General features: G+C 49.0%; 1 protein-coding gene across 1 annotated transcript in view; it reads right to left on the reverse strand.

Moving 5' to 3' along the window:
• Nucleotides 1-2384: 2384 nt before the first annotated feature.
• Nucleotides 2385-26459, reverse strand: part of Clstn2 (calsyntenin 2) — a 335736-nt gene continuing 311661 nt past the window's right edge. The window contains exons 10-17 of the mRNA XM_076867065.2: nt 21487-21653; nt 12597-12745; nt 10365-10582; nt 6585-6755; nt 5962-6107; nt 5710-5833; nt 4414-4598; nt 2385-2591 (exon numbers count right to left, since the gene is read on the reverse strand). Of these exons, the coding sequence (XP_076723180.1) occupies nt 2385-2591; nt 4414-4598; nt 5710-5833; nt 5962-6107; nt 6585-6755; nt 10365-10582; nt 12597-12745; nt 21487-21653 (1367 nt within the window). The remainder of the gene's footprint in view (nt 2592-4413; nt 4599-5709; nt 5834-5961; nt 6108-6584; nt 6756-10364; nt 10583-12596; nt 12746-21486; nt 21654-26459) is intronic.

Below are 26459 nucleotides of genomic sequence, written 5' to 3' on the forward strand. Positions count from 1 at the left end.
AGGATTGGCTTTATACATATAAAGTGTTCCTTTCATTGCCGTCCCTTTGGGAGAATTCAGTAGTTCCTAAATGCCTGTTTGAAGAATTTTCTTTTTTATTTAAGTAATGGGATTGTGGGGCCTAACCAATCCTATGAATTTTCCCCTGCAGTCGTGCAGGCATGATTTTGTGGGGATAAAACAACGAAGGGGGGGTTTAATTGGCATAATTCACACGGGAGATGCATCTGTTTCTTTGCAATGAATATCAAAACTCAAGCTTCTTCTAGTGTCTTTCCCAAGAAGGGGAAAATTAAGAGCCCTGGCTGGGTTTGCAAACACATCCCTCTTTTTCCTGTGATTTCTCCCACCCCCTCTCCCTCTTCACGTGTCTTGATTAGCTTCTGGGCCTGTTTGTTCCTTTCTTAACTGTCAAGTGCTCTGAGGGGAGGGCACTTCATCCCTTCCCCACAGCTCCTGGTAGATTGCCTGCACATAGTAGGTGCTCGGGATGCCTGTTAGGTGCATGGTGGGAGGGTCATTAGAATCCTGGAAGTGAAGTGGAGGGTGAGGCGTCCAGTCTTTTCTATACCTCTGAATGGCTTTTGAGCAAGACACTGAATCTCTGAGCCTTGGTATCCTCATCATGAAAATGTGTCTAACAACAGGTGTCTCAGATATTTCACAGGGTTATTGTGAGGTGTGAAGGAGGATGAGGGATGCCAAAAATTTAAAAAAGCCCTTCAGGAGAAAAAGCTGTATAAAGTAGTTTTTGCCATCCAAAGGGTTGCAGAGACTTTCCATGGACCCTCGCTGGGTGGAGGCTGGATTAGAGGCCATTGGCTGTGGCGCCCCCCCCCCCACACTTAAGCTCTGTGTTTGGATGACAAGGGGATTAATTAAATGTACCCACTCTGCACCGGTGTCAAACCAACACGGGAAGGGCTTGGGGAGGGGTGAGAAGAGGGGACAGCTTGAACACACTGAGGACAAAGAGGTACCCGAGACGTTTGAGGCAAACGTGTCCTCAGAGCCTCGTGGAAGTCTTGTAATAGCCTTAGTTCTTGACTGGTATTCATTTGGTCACAAAGATCACCCCCTGGTTACTATAGCAACAATTTTCCTCATGATGTGTCCACAGTAGAGTGGCAATGGAAAAGACTTTCTTATTTAAAAAAAAGAAGAAGAAGAAGAAAGAAAAAGAAATTAGGATTTTGGATAGATTTGTCCCCTAGACCTTCTTTTATGAGAAGAAACAGCCGCTCTCATTGCAAATATCTTTCTAATCCTCAGCAGTTAAATTTCCAAACTGTCACCTTGGACAGCTGCAGTTCACACATTTTCTCATCTATCGGAGAGGGGTGTACGCTCTCAAGAGGAAAACCTGTGACACAGGAGATAAGGGACCACGAGGCTCGGTGGAGAGAGCCTTGCCAACCTGGAGGCTGTGCTTGGGCCAGGGAGTCCAGCCACACCCACCTTGTCTCCCATGACTGTCTGCCTTGAAGACCCATCTGTCCCTCCATCAGCCATCCTTCCTCCCTTACTGTGGCATTGGGGGGTGGGGTCCGGGTGAATGCTCCCTGAGCGTGGTGGTTTGGAGTGATGGTGCAGCCAGGCAGGGCAGCCACACTGGTCTCAGCGGTCCCCTGGCAGGCTGGCCCCTTCAACTGGGGACAGGCTCTGCTTGTGGTCAGAGACCAGCTCTTGGTTTTGGACTTGTCATAGAAGCTCAAGTGGCCTCAGAAAGAAGCAAAAGGAAAGGGTCTCCAGGCTGGGGACTGTGTGTGTGTGTGTGTGTGTGTGTGTGTGTGTGTGTGTGTGTAGGGGGTGTCCCTTTCCCTATAAACTCAATTCTTCATCAACAAGGGGCTTTCTTTCAAGTGCTGAGCCCTAGGACCTTAGTTATGTGAAGTCCTGCCACCCTCCCTGCGCAGAGGAAACTTGGAGAGTCGGCGCAGGGAGGGACCTGCTGGTGTGGGTGGACAGAGACACTTAGTCAGGTGTGCGCACAGTGAGTTGGACCCCAACGGCCTTGGGGACACTGAGCCCGGGGGAGGGAGTGACACCAGGGTGGACTTTCTCCCCGGCAGAAAGGAGCGAGGTGTTCAGAACTCTGAGGCTTGGCTGGCAGGGAGCCGGGTGAGCCCAGGGCAGGAGACGTGGGCACTACAGGACAACGTCCACCCTGAAGTCTGCACTGGCGGTGACCCTGGGCTTCTTGGAGCTGCCCTTCGCTTGGACACAATCAATGCCCAAGGCACATGGGGCAGGTTCTAGAAAGCCCGGAGAAGGCCACCCAGACCTGTCATCGAAATCGGCGGCGGCGAGCGTGATAGACTCGGGCATACACTGGGTCGGGCTTTACAAAAGGGACACGCGGGCTGGGAGCAAGGCCTGGGACACTAGTAGGGGAGGGTGGAGTCATCCCACTCTAGCTGGGCTTGCCTGGCGCCACTCCGCTCGTGCCTGCCTCTGCCCATCCCCTCCTCCTCCTCCTCCTCTTCGCTGTCGTCAGAGTCGCTGCTGCTGGAGCTCACATCTTCCTCTGCTTCCTCCTCCTCCTCCTCTCCCTCGCTCTCCTCTTCCCCGTGGCCTGGTTCTTCGTGTTTCTGGATGTCACAGAGGGAAAGAAGACACTCACCAGGGGCCCAACAGAGGCAATTTGGGAGCTTACCTTTCTTACTCTGTTAAGGAAACATTGAGGGTCCCTGGGGACGCCCTTCTCTTCAAGCTAACTCCTGGGGCCTGAAGAAAGGCTTCCTGGGAAGGAGGTCTTTGGATGAAGGGAAATTAGGGGAGACACAAGGGCCTGAAGATCAGCCAACTCCAGACATGAACCTGCAGGTCAGCGTTAGTGTAGAGGATGGGAGTACCATGCGGTGGGGACTGGACTTTTCAGGCCAGGACTTGTCTGGCATTTCCAAAACCAATCTAAATGGAGCTTTGCAACTTTGCTTCTCCGTGAGAGTACAGCATTTAATCTTGCACCCCTTTCCAGGATGAAATATGATGTTGCTGGGAGCAGAAGACCTTCTAAGCCGAGGCTCAGGTGTGCTGTGCCTCAGAATCATTACTTTGGAAAGAACAAAGACCAGGTCTTAACTCCCCATGCCTGCACTCACCCCTTGGCTTGTGTCTTCAAATTGTACCCCACCTTTCCAGTACCAATCTCCCCCTACCTTCCCTCCCTCCCTCCTTCCCTCCCTCCCTTCCCCTTTTTGGTGATTCCAACAAAATCTTGTTTCTGGATTTGTTTTGAGCTGGTGAACCAGGTCATAGAAGAGGTGTCTCCTTGCTTGGCTACAGCCTCTTTCTAGAATGTCTCTCTTCTACTTTGGTTCCCCCAAATCCTACCTGTTCCTCAAGGCCTCCCTTGGGCAGCCTCCTCAAGCGCTGTTTTTCCCCGCACACTCCAGCCCCCAAGGCTCTTCCTACTCAACCTCACTGGGCACCGGCATCACCAGGTTCGCCCTTGCTCCCTGGTCCTCAGACTGTTGTCGCTTTCCACATCTGAGGCTCAGCTCTTGGAGGATGGTGTTCTGGAGTCCCCAGAGAGGTGGGCTCAGCACTGTTCCCACAGCAGGTGCTTAGAGACACAGAGCCACATTGGCATGGTGGCTCTGAAATCAGAGCATGAGACCAAAACTGGGCAGAGGGCAAAACTGGGGACCAGGCTGGATTGACCACTTTGTTATTTCCTGTGACTCTTCCTGATTGTGTCCTACTTCCCTGAGCTCAGCACCCAAGGGCAAAGGGCATGAGCAGGTAGCTTTCCTTGGTAATTGTGCAGAGCAGGGGTCTCGCACAATCATGGACGGATTTGGGGGCTGCCCACTGACTGAAATGAAATGAACTTTAGAATATGACAAGACAGTTTGAATGCCAGTCCTGGGAACCCGAGCACTCTATTTCTCTTCTCTCATGTGGTTCTCACCTTGGTAGCTGAGGATGATGACCCTACTTTATGGGTTGCTGTATATGGAGCCCCTTGTACAGGGTCTGGCACAATGGGGAGCTTAATAAATGGCAGGTTCGCTGTTGTATTTTTTAGCCTATTCTGAACTCTATAGCTACTTTGGAGCAAAGCCGGGTAACTCGCACTGCCAGTTAATCAAGGATTTAATACCAAGTCCCGAAGTGTTAGTCAGTGCTGAACCACGGGAGAGGCAAGGAATAGACACCATGTGGTTTCTTGCCTTAACAGATTTCTGGTTCCTTTGTGGTGTGAGAACAATTCCCACGTTTTTAATCAGAGAATATAATTGGTGGCAAAATACAGTCTCATCAGGTCAAGAGGGATGGAGAAGCCGAGACAGGAAGACCTGGTGGATAGACAGCTGGATGAAGGGATAGACTCTGAGCACAGGAATAATTGAGTGGCTGGAGGGAGAAGCCCCCAACCCGGAGTTCTCAGCCCGATGGGAGTCTCACCTCCATGGGGTTGACCGTGATGGTCAGCGCAGAGTCGTCCCAGTCCATCTCGGCCTCCTTGGCAGCCTCGGTCTCCTGCATGAAGTGCTGGTGGGCAATCCGTACTCGGTACACGCCCATGGCCACCACAAATACTAGCATGCACACGGAGATGATGATGACCACTGTGGCGATGCTTGGGACCACTGCAAGGAGGAAGGAATCCATGTGGCAGGATGAACAAAGGCCTAGTGCATTCTGCGATGGAACATGAACCAAGCATCCATACTTGGGTTAAAATGCACTTCCCCCCAGAACTCTGGGTCAGCCCCTGACCCTGTCTGGGCTATACTTTCATCCTCTATGTAGCAGAGTCAATAGTTCCTGTCTGTGGGTCATTGCAAAGAATAAGTGAATTAATCCATGTGAGTTTCTGCAGTGCTGAGAGCCACAGCTGAGTCAGAATGGCCCCTGGCACTTTGCCAATAGTATTGATGGACAGGCGAGGCATTACTATCCGCCTGGGTTGCTACTTTGCAGTTCTCACGCTACTTTGGAGTTCTCCTGGGAATTCCTGGGTATTCCCGGAGAGTTCCCATTGGTTGGGGAAGTGCAGGAGGAGGGATTTCCAGAGGATATTTCCTGCTGCTGGTTCCTGGACCAGCCACATGGCGTTTGGGAGGGGTTCCCGGGAGTGTGTGTGGAGCGTGCTGGTGGAATTCAGAAATAAAGTTTTTTCCTGGTTCAGTGGCTCGTGATTTGTGCCCAGCCAGACTGTGGCACTGCAGAGGCACAGAGTAGGTGTTTAATAAAATGCCAGCTCTCTTCTACCTCAGGCTTCTCCCTTCAGATTACAAGGGAGCCCTCACTGAGACCTGGGTACTCTAAAGTTTAGTAGGGAGAGACACAAATGGCCCCAGATGACACACTATGGTAAGTGCTCCACAGTGGTATGGACAGGAGACTTTACAATATGGTGTGTGTGTGTATGTATGTAAGCTATCTGTGTGCGAGTGCAGTGCATGTAAGGGCTTCAGGCAAAGCTTCATCCAGGGCATGTTGTTGAGCTAGACCTGAAGGTACTGGTTTAATTTTGTAGCAACCTCGGCTACTATGTATTGTGCGTAATGTCTCGCTTGCTTGACTGGATCCCTAGGGCAGCTGGGTCCTCCCAGGAAGGACCCATATCTTCTCCATGGCAGGATGCCTTTCCACAGTTCTGAGTACCTACAGCTGCTGCCACCTAACTGTTTAGTGGACAATCTTGAGTCACAGTGACCACCCCGCATCCTGAGGTCCCTCCCTTAGGTGTCCTACCTGAACTGCGCTGGATGCTACTGCGGGACTCGGGGTGATGGACAGACTGGAGGAAGGGAGGCTGCACAATAAGGTGGTTGACATGCTCCTTGTCTGAGGCTCTGACTTCGTGGAGGACACTGACCTGGGAAGAGCAAGAAGGGGTGATAGTGACCAGGAGTGGCAGGTGGGCCAATTGTAATTGTTCTCCTGAAAGAACGAGGGACTGAACAGGTGACTCGGGGCTTCCCCAACAACGCAGAGTGTCCCCACCTCCAAGTTGAACTCGTTGCTCGTGTAGCGCCCGTTGAGCTCTGAGCACTTGATCCGGAACCGCCGGGTGTCAAGGGAAGTCGGGTGCCAGTTGCGGTAGCGGATGTGACGCAGAACCTGCTCGTAGCGGCTCATGGAGCCTACACCTGTGCCAAGAGACCACACTCGTCGTCAGGAAGCAAAAGAAAGAGGAGGAAGAGGACACGGGGGAGACAGGCGGGGGCTGCTGGTACTTGTGGGTCTTGTGAATCCATCAGGGCTAAGAGGTCCAGATGTTAGGGGTAGACAATGTGCAGAGCAGAAGTTCCAAGGGACCAATGAAACTGACGGAGCGTTTCCACATAGACTGGTTTCTACTGGAATGTTTGGGCCTCAGTCTCCCAAATATCACCATAACATAGGAATCAAACATAGAAGTTTCTTGCTAGTTTCTACAGATTTTTCCAGGAGTCGGGATGGGGGACCATACCCCAAGATGCTGGAGTAGCTCTCCAAAGGAGAGTGTAGACACTGTGCCCTGATGTCCAGGGTCTCCAGCTGGCCCCAGGGCTGCCACAGCCGGGCCCCTGTCGAGGTGGTGCAGAGAGGACCCCTGGGCTCGGGGGTGCTGAGCAGGACCTTACCATAGATAGAGTAGCCTGCAGTGGAGTTGGTGGCATCCAGGTGTCGCTGGTGCAGCTCACTGTGGCTGAGCTCCAAGCACTCCTGCCGAGGGTCCAAGTCCCCTCCAAGCACCAGAATGTCACAGAAATCTAAGTTGTGAAGCATTTCTTCTAGGATTGCCGATTTGGGAGCTGTGGGAAGGTGGAGGTGGGGGACACAGGCATGAGGACTGCTGGGATGGCAGCCCTCGCTCCTCATCTCTCTTCTGTTTGCACCGGGGCTGGGGGAGGAGATGAGGCTGTGCAATCCCAAATACCAGGCCCATCGAGCACCTGTCAGGTGGCGCTGAGGCTGGGTGGCATGAATTAGTGGGAACGGCGTGAATACGATAGTCAGAAACTGGAAAGCAGTTCTACCTCCCAGAAAGCTGTAAAAATGTTAGATAAACTCCCTGACACTCAGTTTCCTTGTTCCTGGAGAGAGCTAGGGTCTTGGGAGTATTAAAAATAGTGTCCTGGGCTGGGGATGTGGCTCAAGCGGTAGCGCGCTTGCCTGGCATGCGTGCGGCCCGGGTTCGATCCTCAGCACCACATACAAACAAAGATGCTGTGTCTGCTGATAACTAAAAAATAAATATTAAAAAATTCTCTCTCTCTCTTTCTCTCTCTTTAAAAAAAAAAAGAAAAGAAAAGAAAATAGTGTCCTGCTCAGCCCAGGTCCTCAATTAGCCACAGCCCTCAATTAGGGGAGAGCTAAGTGGCTTGGCACCCTGACTCCGCAACTTCAACATGTGGCCATTGTGTGTGTCCGTCTCCCTCACCAAGCTCTAGGGTTCTCAAGGGCAGAAGTACCTGACTATATCCCCCATGTCTGACGCAGGAGCTGCCATGGAGCAGTTGTTACTAGGCATGGTTCAAATGGAGCTGGATTATTGATTCATAATCAATTAAGTCAGCACAATATAACCAATAGTTAATTGATACTTTGTTAATAATTAGTGGGTTAATCAGTTGTTCAGTCTGGTGGCCCCCTGCCTGATTTTATGACTCCAAGTTTCTCAGAGGAACGCCTGAGTGTTTGAAAGCTGGACATTGCTTGGCAGTTCTAAATTAAAATCTCATCTTAAGATAAAGGTGACTGGTGTTTATGGAGGGTTGATCTGTGCTAGGAACTATGCCAATGCAACCCTAATAGGCATGAAGGGGGTACTAGTGTTATCCTCATCTCACCAATGGGAAAGTGCAAGGTCACAGGGTGGAGCTGCCCCAGGTTATAGAGACTCAGGGAGAGAACCGAGCTAGACACCATGTTCTTCTGATCCCAGTTGGGAAACTTGTAACCTCTGAGCGCTGGGTTCTTCAACTGCTCTTGAAAGATTTGTGAACCGGGTCCATTTGGATAAGTATATTTCTTCATCCCCAAAGCAGGCTAGCTATATTTTGTGCCCTTAGGAAACATTCATGAAAATAGAAACTTAAAAACAGGGATTCACAAAGGATAATTATTTTTAAAGAATTTTTAGTTTGATTAATTTTTTTCAATATGCCCCCAAATTGTTCTCATTATATGTATGTTATATGATTTCTATAGATTTACTCTTGAACTATTCGTCAACCACAGTGGTTTCACGAAACGTTAGCAAGATCTGAAAGCCCAATGATATCCACTGGAGACAAGTCGAACATTAACAATAGTGTCAAATGGCTTCTCACAGTTTTTCTGCTTCTTTGCAGCTCCTGGGAAAGGGGTTAGATCCTTCCGACTCCTCCCTCCCGGTGTGAGTGACAGCTGCAGCGCTAGGTAGGGAGGTAGGCAAGTGTCCTGTTCCTTTGATTCCATTGTGTTGAAGGGGCCACTGGGTTCAGGTGAATCTCCCTGAGCTGAGCCCTCCGGGAGCTCCTGATCTGGTTTAATAGACCGATCATCACCTCCAAGAGCTGGAAACGTTGTGTGCTAAAGGGAAGGTCCAGCAGTCTGCAACGTCCAGAGCCGGAGACTGGTCCAGCCTGGGGCTCAGGGCGGTGGAGGACAGAGGTGGGGTGGTAGGCAGAGATGTTTGCCAGCAATAACAGGGCTGAGGAAGAGAACGACCTTCCAGGCAGAGAGGAGAGCAAAGGTGTGAACTAACAGTGTGTGTGTGTGTGTGTGTGAGTGTCGGGAGGAAGCTCCTGTCCTTGGCACTGAGATCACATAAAGAGTCAGTCAGTGAGGGCAGAAGATGACCCTAGGGCCACTTTCTGAGGCTCCACAGCAAGTGCCATCAGCCTGCTTGTTTAAGACACCTATAATCATGATTATTCCAACAACAATAAGAGTAAAAATTTTAAAGTACTAATAATAGCACTCGGGCACTTGGCCGTGTGTTCTGCATGCACCTGTCATAAATAGAAGGTGAAATGTGCACCCAGATAATTGCTTTCCCCGTGCTGCCTGGGTGTCAGTGTCAGATGCAGCAAATCCAGATGCTCTTGGGCTGCAGCCACTGAGGTCAGCAGGCCTTCCTTTGGCTGGCTGGCTGATTTTAGCCACAAATGAGGGCAGTGGCAAGAGGGACATTCACACGACCTAATGCACCTTGGCACATAACTGGGAAGCCACCCTGCCCGGACCGGTGGTGAAGCATTGTCTATTTTTATGAGCTCAGAAGGGCTGCCTCTCGAGCACCCCATTCGCTAGGGACCTGTGTGGTTGAAGGCAGTGGGCAATTAGGATTATTATAGAAGCAGTTCTGCAGGGACTCAGGCCTACTGGTACCAACACATCATTAGTAGTGGATTTTGGAGGGAGAGAGGAGGGTTGAAAGTGTTCTCTTGGAAGAAGCAGAAAGAACAGATCTCAAACAGATGCTTTCCCTAGAACCCTGGGCCCCTCTGGTAACAGAAGGAAGTCTCCTGCTTTCACTACCTCCTTCCTTCCCCCGGTTCCCTGCCTGCACACACAGTAGCTCTCAGTGCAACGAAGTCTTTCTCCCTGGCAGATAATTTACTCTTTGCCTGAGCAAACCTCCCAAGAATGGAACCTTCCCGAGAGTTTAGAGCCACGTTGCTGAATGACTTCTAACTTCTACTGCATTTATATTAATAAAATGATATTTTGTTCCTTGTGCATCTTTAGCTATTTTTTTTTCCTGATGATCATCAGAATAATGCTTGCCCAATTTTTTTTTTTTTTTTTTTTTTTGCAGTTTCAGAAAAGTGAAGGGAAGCAAAACAAATTGACTCTCCTCGTGCATCTCGGAGAATATCACTCACTCTTAGGCAGTCTTTTCTTTTTGGTGGTTCTCTTTCTTTCTTTTCTTTCTTTCTTATTGGTACTGGGGATTGAACCAAGGTACTCTCTACCACGGAGCGACATCCCCAGCCCTTTTTGTTTGTATTTTGAAACAGGGTCTCTGTACATGGCTGAGGGTCTTGCTAAGTTGCCGAGGCTGGCCTCGAATTTGAGATCCTCCTGCCTCAGCCTCCTGAATTGCTGGGATTACAGGTGTGTGCCATGGAGCCTGGCCTTTCTTGTTTTTCTTCTTACACAGTTGACATCTTGCTAAGTGGAGATATTGTGTGATCCTACTTTTCTGACTTATTATTTAGCATCGATGCTGCTCGTGTGGGTGGGCCATTATTCTCCAGTCCATCTATCCCTCCCACCCCCCATAGTTCATTTGGTTTTTTTCCCAGCACTGTTTGTTTTGCTCCTGTGCACTGCCCCGCCATGGTGAACGGCACTGTTGTCCTGAAGCAGGATTTTATATGGCTACAAGAAATGAAGGCGCACCTTCCCCACAACCCCATAGGCACCGGTACCTGTGCTTTTCAGGTCTCCGGGGGCCTCAGCCTTGGCGAAGGTGCTCACGATCTTGATGTCGGGGAAGAGGATCACTCCTCTGGAGCTTTCAAACTGGGAGGCAGGTCTCCAGAATCGATCTGTGCCCCGGAGGGTGATCTGGGGCTCGATGGCCTGCAGGACCATCACATAAGCATCCACATCAGGGATGCTGATACACACGTCTTCCCCAAAGCACCTGGAAAGACAGTTTCAGTCACAGCAATGACAAGTAAACGGTCCAACCGTCCACTCCAGAGCTGCGGGCGAGCTTCCGGAGTCTCGGAGGAGATCGACAGAGCTTCAAATCTACATTATAGTCCCAACTACCAGCAATGTAGGGATTTCAATGGTTGGCTCCTGGGAGGAGTGGGTGTTTTCTAGGCAATCAACAAGGAACTATTAAAGCTTTCATTATCCTTTAACAAAGTAATCAATGGCAACATTAACTAGATAGCAACTGCTATATTAATTGCATTTAGTATTTAGAAGCAAATTGTTGTCTCACCGGTTGGTTGCAGCCAACTTATTGCATGAGAGCCCAGAGCTAACGTCTCCTGCTGCAGGGTGTGTGTTAGATTTCTCTGGGAGATGACACAAGTGTGCCTCTCCCAGGGGTGGGGACAGACTGCTGTGGCTCTTTTCTCCTGATGCATTGCCACAAAAGTATCTGAGAGGCTCAATGGCATGACCACAGAGTAAAGACTGAAAAGTTTGACAGATGGGGGTCCACAGCCCGACTCTGCCACTCCTAGGCGGGGAGATTGAATAGGGTGTTCCACGGCTGTGAACCTCAGTCTCTTCATCTATATAATGAGGATAAAAATAATCGTCCTCGCATTAAGAATCTAGAAGCCTCTAGAAAAAGGCTGCCCAGAACCTGCCCCATGGTTTGGGATCAGGAAAGTTTAGTGGGTCTGCCTCTTTCATTAGACCTCAGGGTGGCCCTTGTGTCACTGGTATTCCCTAATGTCATCAAGGCAAAATCTTGGCTCAAATGGCGAGCCCTGGGTCAAATGATACCCCTGGAGGCAGCCATCATCTTGCATGCATTGGGAGGGTCCCCAAGGGAAGGGCCGCCTGGGTGGATCCACTGACAGGAATTAACAGGGTGGAACCTACAGGCAGGTGGGATGTGGTTGGAGGAGGTAGGTCACAGGGCCATGCCTTTGGGGTTTATGTTTTGTCTATTTCTGCCATATCCTGAACTGCTTTGCTCTCCGCACCCTTCCACCATGAGGTTCTGCCTCTCTTTGGGTCAAGAGCAATGGAATCTGCCATCTATGGACTGAGACCGCTGCCAAATAAATGAGCGCCAAATAAATGTTTCCTCTTTGAAAATTGTTCTTGCTGGGTCTTTGGGCCACAGAGGCAAAAAAGCTCCTCTCCCCTGGCAGTTTCTGGAAGCCTATTCTCAGAGCTGCTCGCTGGCCGGTCTGAGCCCTTTCTTTGCTCCAATGTGGAACTGACTTGGAGGTGCCCACCCGACCCCCCAGGCCTCCAGGGGTGGGAATGCCCCTTCCATTGCCTCCCGAGTGTAACTGCTCCCTCCCAGGCCCCAGCAATGCAGTCATCCGTAGGCCATCTTTCCCCACTGTTCATCTCTGAGTCGTTCTACTCTAGGTGCCTGGAGACTCCGTTCCTCCTCCCGGGAGTCTCTCTGGGGCCTTCTTCCTAGTGGCCCTCCCAGGTGGCTGTCCTGGCTGAGAAGTGATTTGATGGGCCATAAGTGTGCTATCCAAAGATTGCAGTATCAGTCTCGTTTTGTTGATTTAACCCATATCCCTGGGGACAAGAACCATGCCCTGTCTTTCTCTAGCTTTACCTACAGTATTCAGGAATTCTGGGAGGCTGGGTTGATTCGTTTAATTCAATTTAATAAGTCTTTGCCAAATGCCTACCATGTACCAGGGCAGGCAGTGTGTCTTCAAATCAGACCACTTCAAACCCCGCCCTTTGAGAATTTATAGGGAGCCATCCCCCCAGGCCTCAGACTAGATGCAGAATAAAGCTCAGAGAGGTGGGTGCAAGTTGGAGAAACAGTGTTTTCCTTAAGAAAGCACAAGGGAGATCAAGTCCATCGCAGCAGCCTCCCAGCGAGAGCAGAGACACTGAAGAACTGCAAATCCTGTTTCACAAGGGAATGTTCCCAAAGCAACATCCCTGCTGCCTCCAGGATGGCTAGGGCCCTAGGCAGACTGGCGTCCACTCACTGGACTTTGGAGGACACTCTGAGGCGCCGCACGCCTGCCGTGGGGAACTGCCTGGAGTTGATGTAGGACACCTTCTGGAGGGCGCGGTTGACGTTCCCAATGTCGTCCCCTTCCATCACCAGGATGGACTGCGAGGGGTTGAAGTGATACTGGAAGACAGAAGTGGGGCGGGGGACACAGGAGAGAGTGGTCAGCCATAGGCAGAGTCCCCTGGAAGCTCTCCAATGCCATGAAAAGGCCATGAGGTCCCCAGAGGCATCCTCAGGGCATCTGCAAGTGAAGCGTATGCACAAATGGCTGCTTTCAACCTCCTGAGCTGCAGAGCAGCTCCTGTTACTCCCTGCTGGGCTTTGGGAACCTCCTCCCGAGTTCTCTCTAGAGAACTGTAAACTCCCAGTAAGGTCAGCCTGAGCCACAGGAAGGAATTCTGAAAACCCAGTCAGAAGTGTGGCCTGGGCTCCTGGGTGGTCTAGTCCAGCAACTTCTAGCTCTTGATTGCCCCAATTTGGGGGTTGCCTCCTCCTGCTATTCTTGTCTCTGGTCTTGAACGGCTCCCCAGTCCATCCTGCACTCCACTCATGACCTAGCATACATTTTCTTAGCTTCTCAACTCAGGGCTCATTTTTCAGTTAATTGCTTTCCTTCTCTTCCAGACCTCAAGGTTTCCCACAAGTTTTGTGTGTGGGTTCCTCATCTATCCAGTCTCTGGAGTCCCACACGTGGTGGAGACTCAAGCGTCCCTTATTGAGTGGCCTGAGGCCTTGAGTTACATCCAGATCCTCGCTCCTTCCCAGGCCCCCTGAGTAGTTACTCTTCTTCGAAGGGAACATGGAGAGCTGCCTTTGTATTTCTGTGAGTTACTGATTCTGATCCACTGAGTAAGTATTATTTGGAATTATTGTCCATAGGACGGTAAGAACATCCTGTGGATTCAGATTATATACCCAAGGCTCAAGGGGTCATGTCACAGATAAGGGGGGATGGTTACATTTTTACGTAGGAACCTGACTTAACATATACACTTCTGAATATATCGTATACTCACTCTGTTCAAATGTACATATAAGTTAAGTGAAAAATATAGGTCTTTTTCCTACATCTCATCCATCCAGTTTCCACAGTCGGATCCCACAGGTAAGCACTCTTATATTAATTTCTCAGTAGTAAATTGCATTCTTGGGCAGAGTTAGTTGATTCCTCTCCCAGAGAGAGGCCTTCACATGTCTATCCTATTGACCCTGTGATTGATGGTACCCTTCCACACAGGATACACATTTTTGCCCTGCTGCACTCAGAAGTGGTCATGTGGCTTTCTTGCTCAGTGACATGTGAGCAGAAATATCACTTGGCTCACACTGAGATGGAAGGTTTAATAGCCTTCCATCTATGGTTTACCATGTCTCTTTCTCTCTGCCATAAAACCCACAAAATTCCTTTAGTTCCTGGTCCATGGGCCTAGTCTCACAGTGAAGGTGATATGTGTTAGAGACACAGCCAATCTGCTGTGCATATGAAGCACAAGTAGTAAAAATTGTATTGTATAAGCTTCTAGGATGTTAAGTCATTTGTTACTGAAGCATAACCTAGCCTATCCTGACAGTTATACTTAAGCACTCTTATATATTATCATTGAACACAGATTTTTGCCTTTGCCTTTCTTATATGAAAGGTAGCATATTACATGATGTATCATACTTTGTGTTTCTCACTTAGCTCATATCTCTTGAATGTTTCTGTTTTAGTACATGAACAGCTTCATTATTCCTTTTTATAAGATGTGTACTATTTTTTATAGATAACTGTGATTTTTTTCTCATATTTATAATTGGTGGGTTTTGTTGTTACATATTTGTACATGCACATGATATTAAAATATCATTTGGCCAATGTCATTCCCTAGTAGTTCCCTGTCCCTTCCCTCCCCTCTGTCCCTGGTTCCCTTCCTCTACTTTACTGACCTCCCTTTGATTTTCATGAGATGCACCATCTTCTTTCCCTTTTCCTCCCTAGTTTTCATATAGGAGAGGAAAACATATGACCCTGGATTTTCTGAGTCTGACTTATTTCACCTAACATAATGTTCTTCAGTTCAATTCATTTTCCTGCAAATGACTTAGTTTAATTTTTTCTTTGTGTCTGAATAAAACATCATGTGTGTATGTGTATATATATATATGTATATATGTATCATGGTTTCTTCATCTATCCTCCCATTGACAGATACCTGGGCTACTGCCATAGTTTGGCTATTGTGAATTGTGTTTCTATAAACATGGGTGTGCATATCTCGCCACAGTGTGCTGACTTTAATTCTTCAGGATAAATACCAAGGACTAGTATAGCTGGGTCAAATGTCTATGGAGCAACCTCCATACTGATTTCCACAATGGTTGCACTAATTTACAATCCCCCCAACAGTGTAAAAATGTTCCTATTCCTCCACACCCTCCCCAGCACTTAATTGCTTGTATTCTTGATGACTGCCATTCTAGCTGGAGTCAGATAAAATCTCAGTATCATTTGGATCTGCATTTTCCTACTTGTTTATGATGTTGAGCATCTTTTCAAGTATTTATTGGTCATCAGTATTTCTTCTTTTGAGAGGTATTTGTTTCCGTCATTTGCAACGTATTCATCAGATTGTTTGTTTTTTGGTGTTAAATTTTTTGAGTTACATATTTTAGATACTAATCCTCTGTCAGAAAAGTAGCTTTCAAAGATTCTCTGCTATTCTGTAGTTTCTCTCTTCACATTCCTGTTTCCTTTGCTGTACGGATGCTTTTTAATTTGATGACATCCCATTTATTAACTCTCGGCATTATTTCCTGAGCTTTGGGGTCCTACTGAGAAAGTCGTTGCCTGAACGTACATGCAGGAGTGCTGACCCTACCTTTTCTTCTAGGAGTTGCATAGTTTCTGGTCTAATTCCTAGCCCTTTGATCCATTTTGAGTTGACTTTTGGGCAGGTTGAGAGACAAGGGTCTCGTCTCATTCTTTTCCATATGGATTACCAGTTTTTCCAGCATCATTTATAAACTGTGATTTTTGAAATCATTCTACTAATGTGAATTGTTGGGTTATTTTTAGTCTTTTAATGACAATGCCACAGTGAGTTATCTCATCCTCAAGAGTATGCAAACATATCTGTAGGATAAATCCCTATGGTAAGATGACTAGGTCAGCGAGCACCTACACTTAACTTTGATCAACATTGCCAAGTTCCCCATTGCTGGGTCGAGTCAGTGTGCACTCCTTCCAACAGTGAGTGACAACACGTCTTTTCTCGGCACCTTGGCGACAGAGCCTGCTGTCAGACTGGGATTTTTGTCAATCTGGTAGATGACAAATGCCACGTTAGTGCAGTTTTATTTTGTATGGCTCTTACCACGAAGGAGGCCGAGTCCCTCTTTTTATGGATTTAAGGGAAAATCAGTCCATATTCACATTTTCCAGATCTGACTTGACGTCGTAAGGGCACGCTGTTCTGTATCTGCACCCCAGCGAGAGATGGATGCGTCATGAGCACTATTGGTGACACTTTACCACGTCAGTCCCTTGCTTAGTGTCCCCAGCCAACAGCTCCATGTTCATCCCTTTCTACCAGGGGTGTGTCTTCTCATTCCCTAAACCTTGAGGCCTCTGGCTTCTCTCACTGAGGTTCCACTGGGCTTTGGTCCCTTCCTCCCTTGGCACTTACAAAAGGGTAGTACACTTACAGTACGGTGACAGGGGCTGCTGAGGGCAGGGACCCTGACTCTTCTGTCTGAATCCCAGAACCTAGCCCCAGTGTTCTGAGAGCGCTGCCGGATGAACCAGTGAAGAGCTCCTGGGACCACACGTCACACAGCATCACCCCCTGCCAATCCCCAAAGGGACTTCACATTCAGTCGGCATTTTATTGGAACTTATTATCAGTCTTTGCCAGGGTCATGTTACCCCACCTAGCCAAGGAGACATGAGGGAGGTGGGGTGTGGTGCTCTGGGCCCAGGTGGGGAGATGCCTTGCGGGACACTTCAGTGACCTCCCTGACTAAGTATAAGAGAAAAGCAAAATTTTAAGTGTTGAGCCACTGAGATTTTGAGGACATGACCACAATGGTTTAACCCATCTAGAGGACCCACTTGGGACTCAGCGTTTCAGATTTTGGAGTATTTGGATCTATATAATGAGATATCTTGGGGGTGAGACTCAAGTCTGAACATGAAGTTCATTGATGTTTCATAGACACCCCTGATGCATAGTCTGAAGGTGATCTCACACAACGTTTTTCATGCACTTGTCTTTCGACTGGATTGTCACATGAGAGTATGTGGGGAATCTTCTACTCCGGACGTCACATGAGTGCTCGACAAGTTTTGGATTTGGAGCATTTTGTGCTTCAGATCTTTGGAAGCACAGATCTTTTACTTCAGTCTTTTGCTTCAGATCTTTTACCAGTCCCGAATGCGGGACTGGTGTAAAGTTTCTAGCATCTTCAAGGTGTCTGGCCTACGATAGCTCTGATCACATTGCATTTTCTGTCTGTGCCGAGCCTTTGCTCGTGGGGCCACCCCTGTCTTCTCTGCTCTTCCTTCCCCATGGTCCCGATCTCTTTTGTCCCTTAAAGGGTCTCTCTGACTGTGCTTCCGGCTGCAAGCACTGCCCCTGTGTGCTAGGCACATGGCAATCAGCTCTGCATTGCTGTGTCTCTAGCCACAGATGCTTCACCGGCAGCGTAGGGTGTTCGGCCCCGGAGCCGCCACACGCTGGTGAGTTGTAATTAAATCTTAGATGTTTCTCAAGTCACCTGTTTCAGATTTGAGAAAATTCAAGGTCATTCTTCTAAAAATATCACTTATGATCCCAAATGGCTTTCTGCCCTTCACCCCCACCTTGCCTTCTACTAGAGCAGAGTCTGGTGCTATTGCTGACTGTCTGCATCCTGCAGCATGCTGTGAGCACCTCAAGGGAAGGGTCTGCTGATTTTTCCTCGGCATTGCCACAATGTCCATCCCATGATAAGCAAGAGAGGGACCATGAGGCTTGCAAAAATGCCTGCTCTCAGCCTAGCATGAGGGCTGGACAGGAAATGAAGGAGGTTCTCCCAGAGGGATGTGCTGGCACTACCCCATGGCAACCAGCAGGGGGCGCACTCCCCTTGTGGCCACCTGGTGACAGCACAGGCCAGGGAATGTGCTGGATCTCTAGTTGACACCCTGCTCTGCCTGCCAGAGCGCCACAGAGAATGAAGGTGCACTGGCCTAGCCACCAACAGTTCTTGCAGGATCAGTAAAACCCTCCAGAGTAGGTTCTTGTATTTTTCCAGCTATACAATTCTCTGCTCTGTGAGTGGGTCTCTGTTCACACTGGCATCACCCCAGGGGCAGGGGATGGTGGTATCCTTGGGGCTTCAGCAAAGCATAGCAGTGTTTGTTCTCCATTGCGAAGCTGTTTCAGGGCCGCAGTGAGCCCAGAAGATGGCCTGGGGACAGATGGCTCTTCCAGAATGGTCACCTTGCCTAGAGGCTCAGCTGGTTTCTCCAGCCACCTAGCAGGATGGGCCCCCAGTGAGGTTTCTGCTTGTTTCTGGGCTCTGTAGTCATCTTGACTTCCCCTGGATACCTGCCATCTACCATCCGCTGTGGGCTGGACCAGACAGAGACTGCTACTCTAGAGGCTGCCCCAAGACAAAGGGACCTGTGATTCGTTGAGACCTGCTTAGGTTTGCTGATGTGTGTGTATGTATGTATATGTACATATATATTCTTCTATTCAATTTTAATAGCTAAAAGATTAATATTAAGTCAATTTTATACATGCAGGGTCTGCATGAAGGGATTAAATCTTGTCCAGTCACCCTGATAACAAATATTGGTGGTGTGACTTGAACCCAGGTATGCCTTACTCTAAAATCCTTGCTCTTTCACACTGTAAAGATGATAGTGATGGGGACTGCACTGTGAAATTCAGAACAGAGTCTTCTTCAGGAATGTGGCTATTCCACAGCATCTTGCCTGGATGGAAGACCACAACCAAAGACTTGAGACAGCCGGAGAAATACTCAGAAATGTGCATGATCCAGAGGAAAAAAAGAGAGAGATCTGCATCCAGCCCTAGGTAGGAGCAGGCAGGGAATTTTCTTATTCACAGGAGGGCTTCAGTTCTTCTATTTGGAGAAAGCAGGAGGAGGCCAGTAGCCAGCAACTAAAATAAGGGCCATTATTCAGAAATGATGTGAGGGATAAATGCAGGGAAGGAAGGACGTTAGTTTTAATAATTTTCAAGATCATCTTCTAATCTGAGTTGCCGGTGCAGAGGAAAGAGTGTGGATTTATCTTGGACAAGTCCCTGAGCCTCAGTCCCCTTATTTTTGAAATGAGGTCATAATATTTAATCTGTTTTGAAGAGTGGGGATAATGAACGTAAAATGGCCCCCAGTGGCGCTCCATAAATTGTCTTATTAACTTCTTACACAGTCCTCTAGTTCTCACCAGACGTGCCCAGGGGATGGAACAGGATCATCTGCAGTGATTTGGTTAAGAACCGCTGGCATCCTGAAAAGCCAGGCAACCCCCCGCCCCCCGCATTTTTTGATGCCACTTATTGCAACGCTTCTGCTTTTCAAAGGCCAGGACTCCTCTGGTTCTTAATTCACCATTCTAAAAGATGCATGGATTTTAAGTCCAGCCTCTTTGGTTTATTTGCTCGGAAGAGCCTGGAACTCTGCAACTGCGGTCTCATGCGGTGGCTCAGAGCAGAGAAGAGGTACTCAGAGGCAGGGGGTAAATCCAGAATCAGATCAAAAGAGAGGAGGTTTGGAGAATGATCTCTGCATCACTGGTTGACAAAACCCTAAGAAAACAACACATACGGTGGGGTCAAGACTGGCCTTTCCAACATGAGGCCATCTTGTGAGCTTCGCCCAAAGATAGGTGATTAGCCCCAGAGTGTGTGTGTGTGTGTGTGTGTGTGTGTGTGTGTGTGTGTGTGTGTTCGTGTGTGCACATGAGCTTGTGTGCCAGCCGTGTTAAACAGTGATCTGGAAAGTCCATCTTGCTTTATGATGCTCCCTGTACTCCTTCCATCTTTCCCCTCTGACCCAGTCTCATGGGTGAGCCCTTAAACCCCACAGTCACCAAGAGCATGCTCCCTTGTGTGGCCCTTCAATGGCTCCCAGTTACTAATAGAAAAAAAAATAATAAATGTAAACACCTACACAAAGACGTGGCCTCTGTCTACTTCTCTGGTCCCACTTTCCCCCGGTTGTCCTCTGCAATCTGAGCACCTTAGTGTTGGCCTTAAAGTTTCCCAATGCTCCCTGTGATGTTCCTCAGCCTCCTGCCCTGGCACCGCTCAGGATCTTGGAAGGACAGTCCTCTCGCCTGCCTACTGCTCTTCTCCAGGTTGGTTCCTACCTGCCTTTCCTTGCACATTCTGCTCTGGCCTTGCCTTCCCTGGGGAGGCTTCTCTGACTGCCATTTACCCAGAGTCCAGAGTCTGGGATCAGGATTCCCTGGGTTCCAATTCTGGCTCTGCCTATCACTAATTCTCCAATCTTAGGGAACTTTCTCTTTCAAGCCTCAGTTCCTAGTGTGAAAAATGAAAAATATTCATGGTCCTCTGTCAAGGGGAAATTCTCAGAAATAATAACCATAAAGCATTTAGAACAAACAGTGGCCGACAGAGGGAGGCTGGTGAATTCCAGGGCTCCCCATCATTGAAGAAGTCATCAAGCTTCCATTACAAATGGCCCCTGCAGACAGGAAGCTGGGGACATTGATTTTGGTATCCAAGTACACAGCTCAGAGCAAATACAAGTGTCTATGGAAGGTTTGATGACCGCAGTCCTTTCAGGGTTGCCCAGCGTGCAGGCCACAGGCGTAGGTCCCTGCAGAGGGAGGTCCTCAGTCACACTACTGTTCAGGGCAGGCTGGCCCAGGGTGGGACAGCAGGACACAGCTCTGTGGCAGCCTAGGTAAGGATGGGCAGCACCTGGGAAATCACTCCCTTGGAAAATGACCAAGGAGGGGAACTGTCACAGCTTCTAGGGCTCTGGGTAGCCGTCATTGTCCCCAGGAGACAGAGATTGGGCCACCCTGACTTCCAGAGAGGAGCTGAGAGACTGCCTCTGCCTTCCCAGACTGGGGGCCATGTTGATGGAGCAGGGGCTCCGATGATATTGCCTCTGCCACTTATTCAGCACCCAAGGGACCCACTGGCAGCAGGAGCTCTGTAAGTCCAGGTGAGGCAGAAAATAACCCCCTAGCTGGTCACATCCTTCCCTGCTCCCTTCAGGAGATGCTTTTTCTCAGAACATAGCTTTGATTCTCTCAGATCACTTGAATATTTTCGTTTCACACGGGCAATAAAAATAGTGAATCTGTTCACATTCCTTTTGATGGCCAGAGATTGCTGGGAGTATGACCTGTGCGTCACCATAATGATGCAGACCCAATGACCTCCAATTCTGCCCCTTCTGTTTCCCCTTTCCTTACTCATGTGTCGCTCTGGGTCCTATTTATTTATTTGTTTTTCGATCCTTTTGGGGGTGTATTTATTTTTCCTACACTGCCTGAGACGTACTCTTGCACGTTGCTTCAGTTCTTTTAGGAGCATGAAAAGCCAAGCAAACGCTCAACCCACAAACTGGAATCACTTCCTCCAGGCAGACATGGAGCACGTGCTGACTGTAGGGCGTGGGCTGATGGTCCACGAGGACTGGATCTCAGAGTTTCAGGAGACAGCAGCAGAAGTCAGTCCCTCCTGGGAGTCAGAGCCACAAGCCTCCCCCACTCTGCAGTGGCACCATTTCTGTGCAAGAAATAAACTCGTTCCTGGCCGACCCAGATGTGGGGCAGCCTCAGCCTCATAAATCAACGTCTTACGGGGTGACACCGGCTCCTTTCTTACCTTTATTCCTTGCCCGAGGCTTTCTAAGGAGTTAATATCCAGCCCTTCCTTGCAGGCCTGCAAGCAGGAAATCACCTTCTGACTTTCCATCTTGCCAGGGCGGATGGTGAGGCTGGCCAGGCTGCCGTGGAAGAACTGCGCAAACCGGGGTTTGGCGACTTCTCCCCCTGAAAGAAACAGAGGCTCCATCATTTGCCTTGTGGAGTCTGGGTCCGAGTGACCCTGTCAAGACACCATTTAGCTATGGAGCCAGGGTTACATTGACTGTGTGTCCCATAAGCCTGAGAGGGAAAGCAAACTCTGTGATTCGTGTGTGTGTGTATGTGTGTGTGTGTGTGTGTGTGTGTGTGTGTGCGCATGCGTGTGTCCGTCCATCCCAGGGGCCTTCTAGTCCATTATCACCCACAAGTGCTCAAAGCCCTCAGGTTGCATGTCCGTCCTGGGAGCCGCTCCCTTCCATTTTCTCCCGGGTTTCCAAGCCAGGCTTCCCTTGAAGGCCATTTGCTGCGCCTCCTCCAGGCAGCCTTCCCCACTGACTTCACTGAGCCTGGGCCCTCTGTGCAGTGGCAGCCTACACAGACAGACCTCGCTTGGATCTTGCAAAAGGATCCAAGATCCCAAGAGCCTCTGGGGGCTCCTGCAGCTTCCCTAGACCTGCATGCTGCCCAGGGTTTGGAAGCAGCGTGCTCCAGGGAGATGCCCTGTCAGTGATTCATATCCCCATGGATAATAGAGGCCATGGGGTAGGGTTTCCCTCCTGTTGGACGCCCACTGATAACTCCTTCTGGGTTTGCCTACTTACCTGCGCTTCCACCTGATCCTCTTTACACAGAACCCGCCCGCCTCCAGTAGCTCCAATTAGGCAAATCTCACAGTTTGTTGAGGCCCCTTAGGCTCCCTGTCCCCTGCTGTTCTCTGAAACCTTCCCTGAGTCCCCAGTCCTCCATGCCCTCTCCTTGCTCAGGGTCCCCCTGTGCTTTCTGCCCTGAGCCTTGGAACCCAAGGGGACCGTTGATGTTAACGTATCAGCCACACCACACCCCCCACCGCCCGCGACCTGGCATTGTTAGAGGATGCTCTATTTGTGTGTTTTCTGTCTTCCGGAGCCTAAAACTGTGCTTTAGCACCTCGGTTTAATCATCTGGGGGATCTTTAAAAAGATAAACGGGTGCCCCGTGCTTGGGCTGACACCCAGGGGTTCCGACTTGACTTGGAGCGGGGAGTCGAGTAGCTCCTTAGTGAGTCAGATGTGAAGCCAAGGTTAAGAGCCGTGGGACTGTACTTGGTTGGGTTTTTTGCATACTCCTGTGGGATCTCTCCCCTTGATGCTGCCCGCAGGCTTCCTCTTTGCGCGCGCTGCTCTAATTTATTAGTTTAAGTCTCTCTGTCTCCTGGATAGCAAGGATCACGCATGCATTATTCATTTTAATGAAGACAATACTGAGGAAATCTCAGGGGCTGAGGGCTACACCAGGCACTTTGCATAAGCGGGCTCGTTTATCCTTCCCAACAACACTTGGCCTCTTGGTGTCCTCCTGGCAGCCTGTACCCTGCCTGGCACACAACAGACACTCTATAATTGCCTGCTTAACTGAAGGTGACAGTGAGGTGAGTACCAGTAAAGCGGCATCTGTCTCACTCTGTCCCTCCTGCTGAGGCAGCCCTGAGGGGCAGGGGGTTGACTCAATCTCTAGGGGTGGACTCTACTTCATTTAAGCTAATACAATATGCTATCCCTGAGCTCCAGTGACTGATTCAGGGTGGACCTGGGACCCGGTGCCAAGATGAAGCCAATCAGCACCTGGCATTTAATAAGTCGGAGGAACTGGCCCAGAAATAAACATGGGACCAAATTTAGGCAAGGATCAAGAGGGATGTTGCCTTGCAGATTATGCCAAAACAACAACAACAACAACAACAAAACTTTTGTTTTTCTTCTCTCCAGAAAGTTTTTAAGCAACTCCTGCTGCCTTTCCCCCAGATGGTCAGGTCAAGATGGAAGGCTGAGGGCTGCCACGGCTTCTTGCCATTAGTCTAGGGACTACCAAGGCATGTGGGAAGGGGGGGAGAGCAGAGCCAAGAGAGTCATGGTAGGATGGATCAGGTCTCAACAGATGCCCTGGCTGCTGTGCTTCGGGATATTCTCAGCTGCGGGGCCACTCTTCTATATTTAAAGGTTAAACCATCTTGACTCACAGTGATGCTCCCTGCCACCCAAAGGCTCTGTACTTTGGAAATGCGAGGTCCCTTTTGAAATTTTTACTTCCCAGGGAATTCCGAGTAGATTTTGGCTTGGAGGGATGGACTGAGATAGCCTACGACTATGGAGAAGTCAATTGGAGACTTTTGATCTGGATCCTAAAAGCTCCCCAGATAAAGGGCTCCCCTGAGCCATTAGCAGGCTCCTGCCCTAGCAGAGGGATGTGTTTGCCAACCTGCAGATTGGAGGGAGCTAGCCGAGTCTCTGGTGCAGCGGCCACCCTTGGGGGCATGGAGACAGTCTTCCCTGCCCTGCCCTGGAGCAGCAGATCCAACAGCCATCGTTTAATGGACGTGAAATATGTACCCATTACTACGGGAGGTCCTCCGCACATATCCTCTCACTGGACCCTCACAAAGCCCCTGGGTGGTAGGTCCTCCTTCTACAGTCACAGCTGAGCAAATGTAGGCCTAGAGCCTTGAAGTAAGAGGCCAAGACCACGCTGCAGGAAGCAGGTGGCCACCCACCCACGCCCAGCACAAAATAATGTGTCCCGGTGGGGCCACCAGCCCAGTCCAGAGTGAGTCTGAGAGAAACCAGCCGTGACCCTGCCTCTGGCCGTCCTCAAGGGCTAACCTCTGTGACTCTCCCGGATGCCACAGCACTTTTCTACACACTGTTTTCTCTCAGTAAAACATATTCATGTTCTGCATTTTCGACTCAAGAATCCAGATCTTGCACTCTATTTATTTTTAGGGATGAGGCTCCAGGAAATCAATTCAATTAGCATTTTGCCCCAGGAGATCAGGTGAAAATCTGAAATATATTTGTACCCAGTGGTGACCGTGATGTAGAATTTAAAAAAAAAAAAATAATAGTTATATTAAAATTTTTAATGTCTAGGGTGACCACATAGGTCACGTCTCTCCTCTGTTAACATTTAGAGTAAACAAGGTCATGAGTCACTTTAAGAAAATAAAATAACTCAAATTTTTTTGTTCCCACAAACAACCTTCTTTAAGTGTTTGCAAAATGTGGTTTTGGATTCCTGAGCCCAGATCTGTACCCGTTTTTAAAGTGCTTGCTATAGGTCTAACCTAGAGTGTGGACCACACTCTACAGGAACTTACACTAGACAGGAGAGTGTAGAGTATAGACCCTGACAAAATAAAACAAAAATAAAAGATTCAATTGCCAGCAGAGCAAACATACTGAACAGTGCATGATTAATTTCCAAACAAGTTATATAGACAAACTGTCTGTATTATTAGGTCCTTGAAACATGGAGGATTCTTTAATAAGCTATTTTATTCCATGTGCTATTTTATTCAATCCTTAAGTAGGGGTACTATCTCGGAGATCTTTGCTTCTGTGCCTTATTTTTTTTTTCTCTGTGACATGTCTCCCATCTCACTTCCGTTTTAACACATCTCTCGACTTGCTCCCTGGGGGATCAAGGGAAGAGGCTGAAGCGAAGTCTTTTCCCAAAGCCTCAGGAGGGCAGAGAAGACCTGGGAATAGGTCCTCCAGGTGAGGTGGGGAGGAGGGTGGCAGGAGGAGGTGGGGGGACACAGTGTCAGAGGTTCAGAGTGAAGGTCCTTGCAGTTGCTCGGGAGGTAGGATGTGGGATGCTGGCTGCTGGCCTGGCCGGCTAGGACAGTAGACCACAGATGGATTTTGAGAGAGATCATGAGAAGCAGGGAAATATTGATGTGCCCTCCAAGTAAGGCAAGGGAATACCAGGATACAGTCCTGAAGGGCCATCATGACCGATGACCAAAAGAGGTGAGCACCCTTTCAGTGGACACCTGTATGGAAAGGTAACCAGGGCCCCTCAACACCCTAGCACTATCTATCTTCTGCCATCATCCAGCACTCAGAGAAGGGGGGAAAAGTCTAAGTCATTGGAGGCTAAATCTCCCCCACTCACTTGGAATAAGGGCTTGAAATGAAAAAAAAAAATCATGCATGTGGGGAAAGCCATTTTCTTCTTGGGAAGGAGAATCTTCCTGCTGCAGTTAGCATCTCCTTTGATAAACGAGGTTTACAAAGTTCTATAACTTGTCCAAGGCCACAGGCCAGAAATGAGTGAGGCCAAGCTGCTAACTGGAGTCTCACTTGCTCCCTGGTCTTTGTCCTACACATCAGATAATGAGATGTTGCTGGCGAGATGCAGGGAGGATTTCTCAGAGGGAGGCTGGGGGAGAATGCCCAATTATGCTGGACCCTGTGGACTCCACGTGGCTTTTCCAGAGACACCCAGTGGCAAGTGTCAGTTTGCCAGGAAACAGTCATCTTGAAAAACAACAGTGGATTCAGTAGACTCCCTGTGTCCTCGGGTTTCACATCCATAGATTGAAAATAGTTTTAAAATGTGTCTATAATAGACAAGTACAGGCTCTTGTTATCATTCCCTAACCATTAAAGTCTGAAAATTATTACATAGCATTTACATTATATTAGGTATTAGAAGTAATCTAGAGGTGATTTGAAATATTCAGAGGAGGATGTGTGTTGGTCTTATTCAAATGCTTTATATAAGGAATTTGAGCGTCTCTGAATTTTGGTATCTGCAGGTGGTCCAGGAACCAATCTCCCGCAGATACCCAGGGACGGCTGTATTTGGCAAACATGATTTGATGGAGCCTGTCTTATTCTGAGCCAGAGCCTGCATTGGGAATGGAGAGCTCCACACCCATCCCCCACCCCCCACCACAGCTTGCCTTCATCTGGAGGAGAGACCCGCTCACTGTGATGACAGCTTCGGAATCAG

This window comes from Callospermophilus lateralis, chromosome 10, assembly GCF_048772815.1.
Source record: "Callospermophilus lateralis isolate mCalLat2 chromosome 10, mCalLat2.hap1, whole genome shotgun sequence".
Lineage (NCBI taxonomy): Eukaryota > Metazoa > Chordata > Mammalia > Rodentia > Sciuridae > Callospermophilus > Callospermophilus lateralis.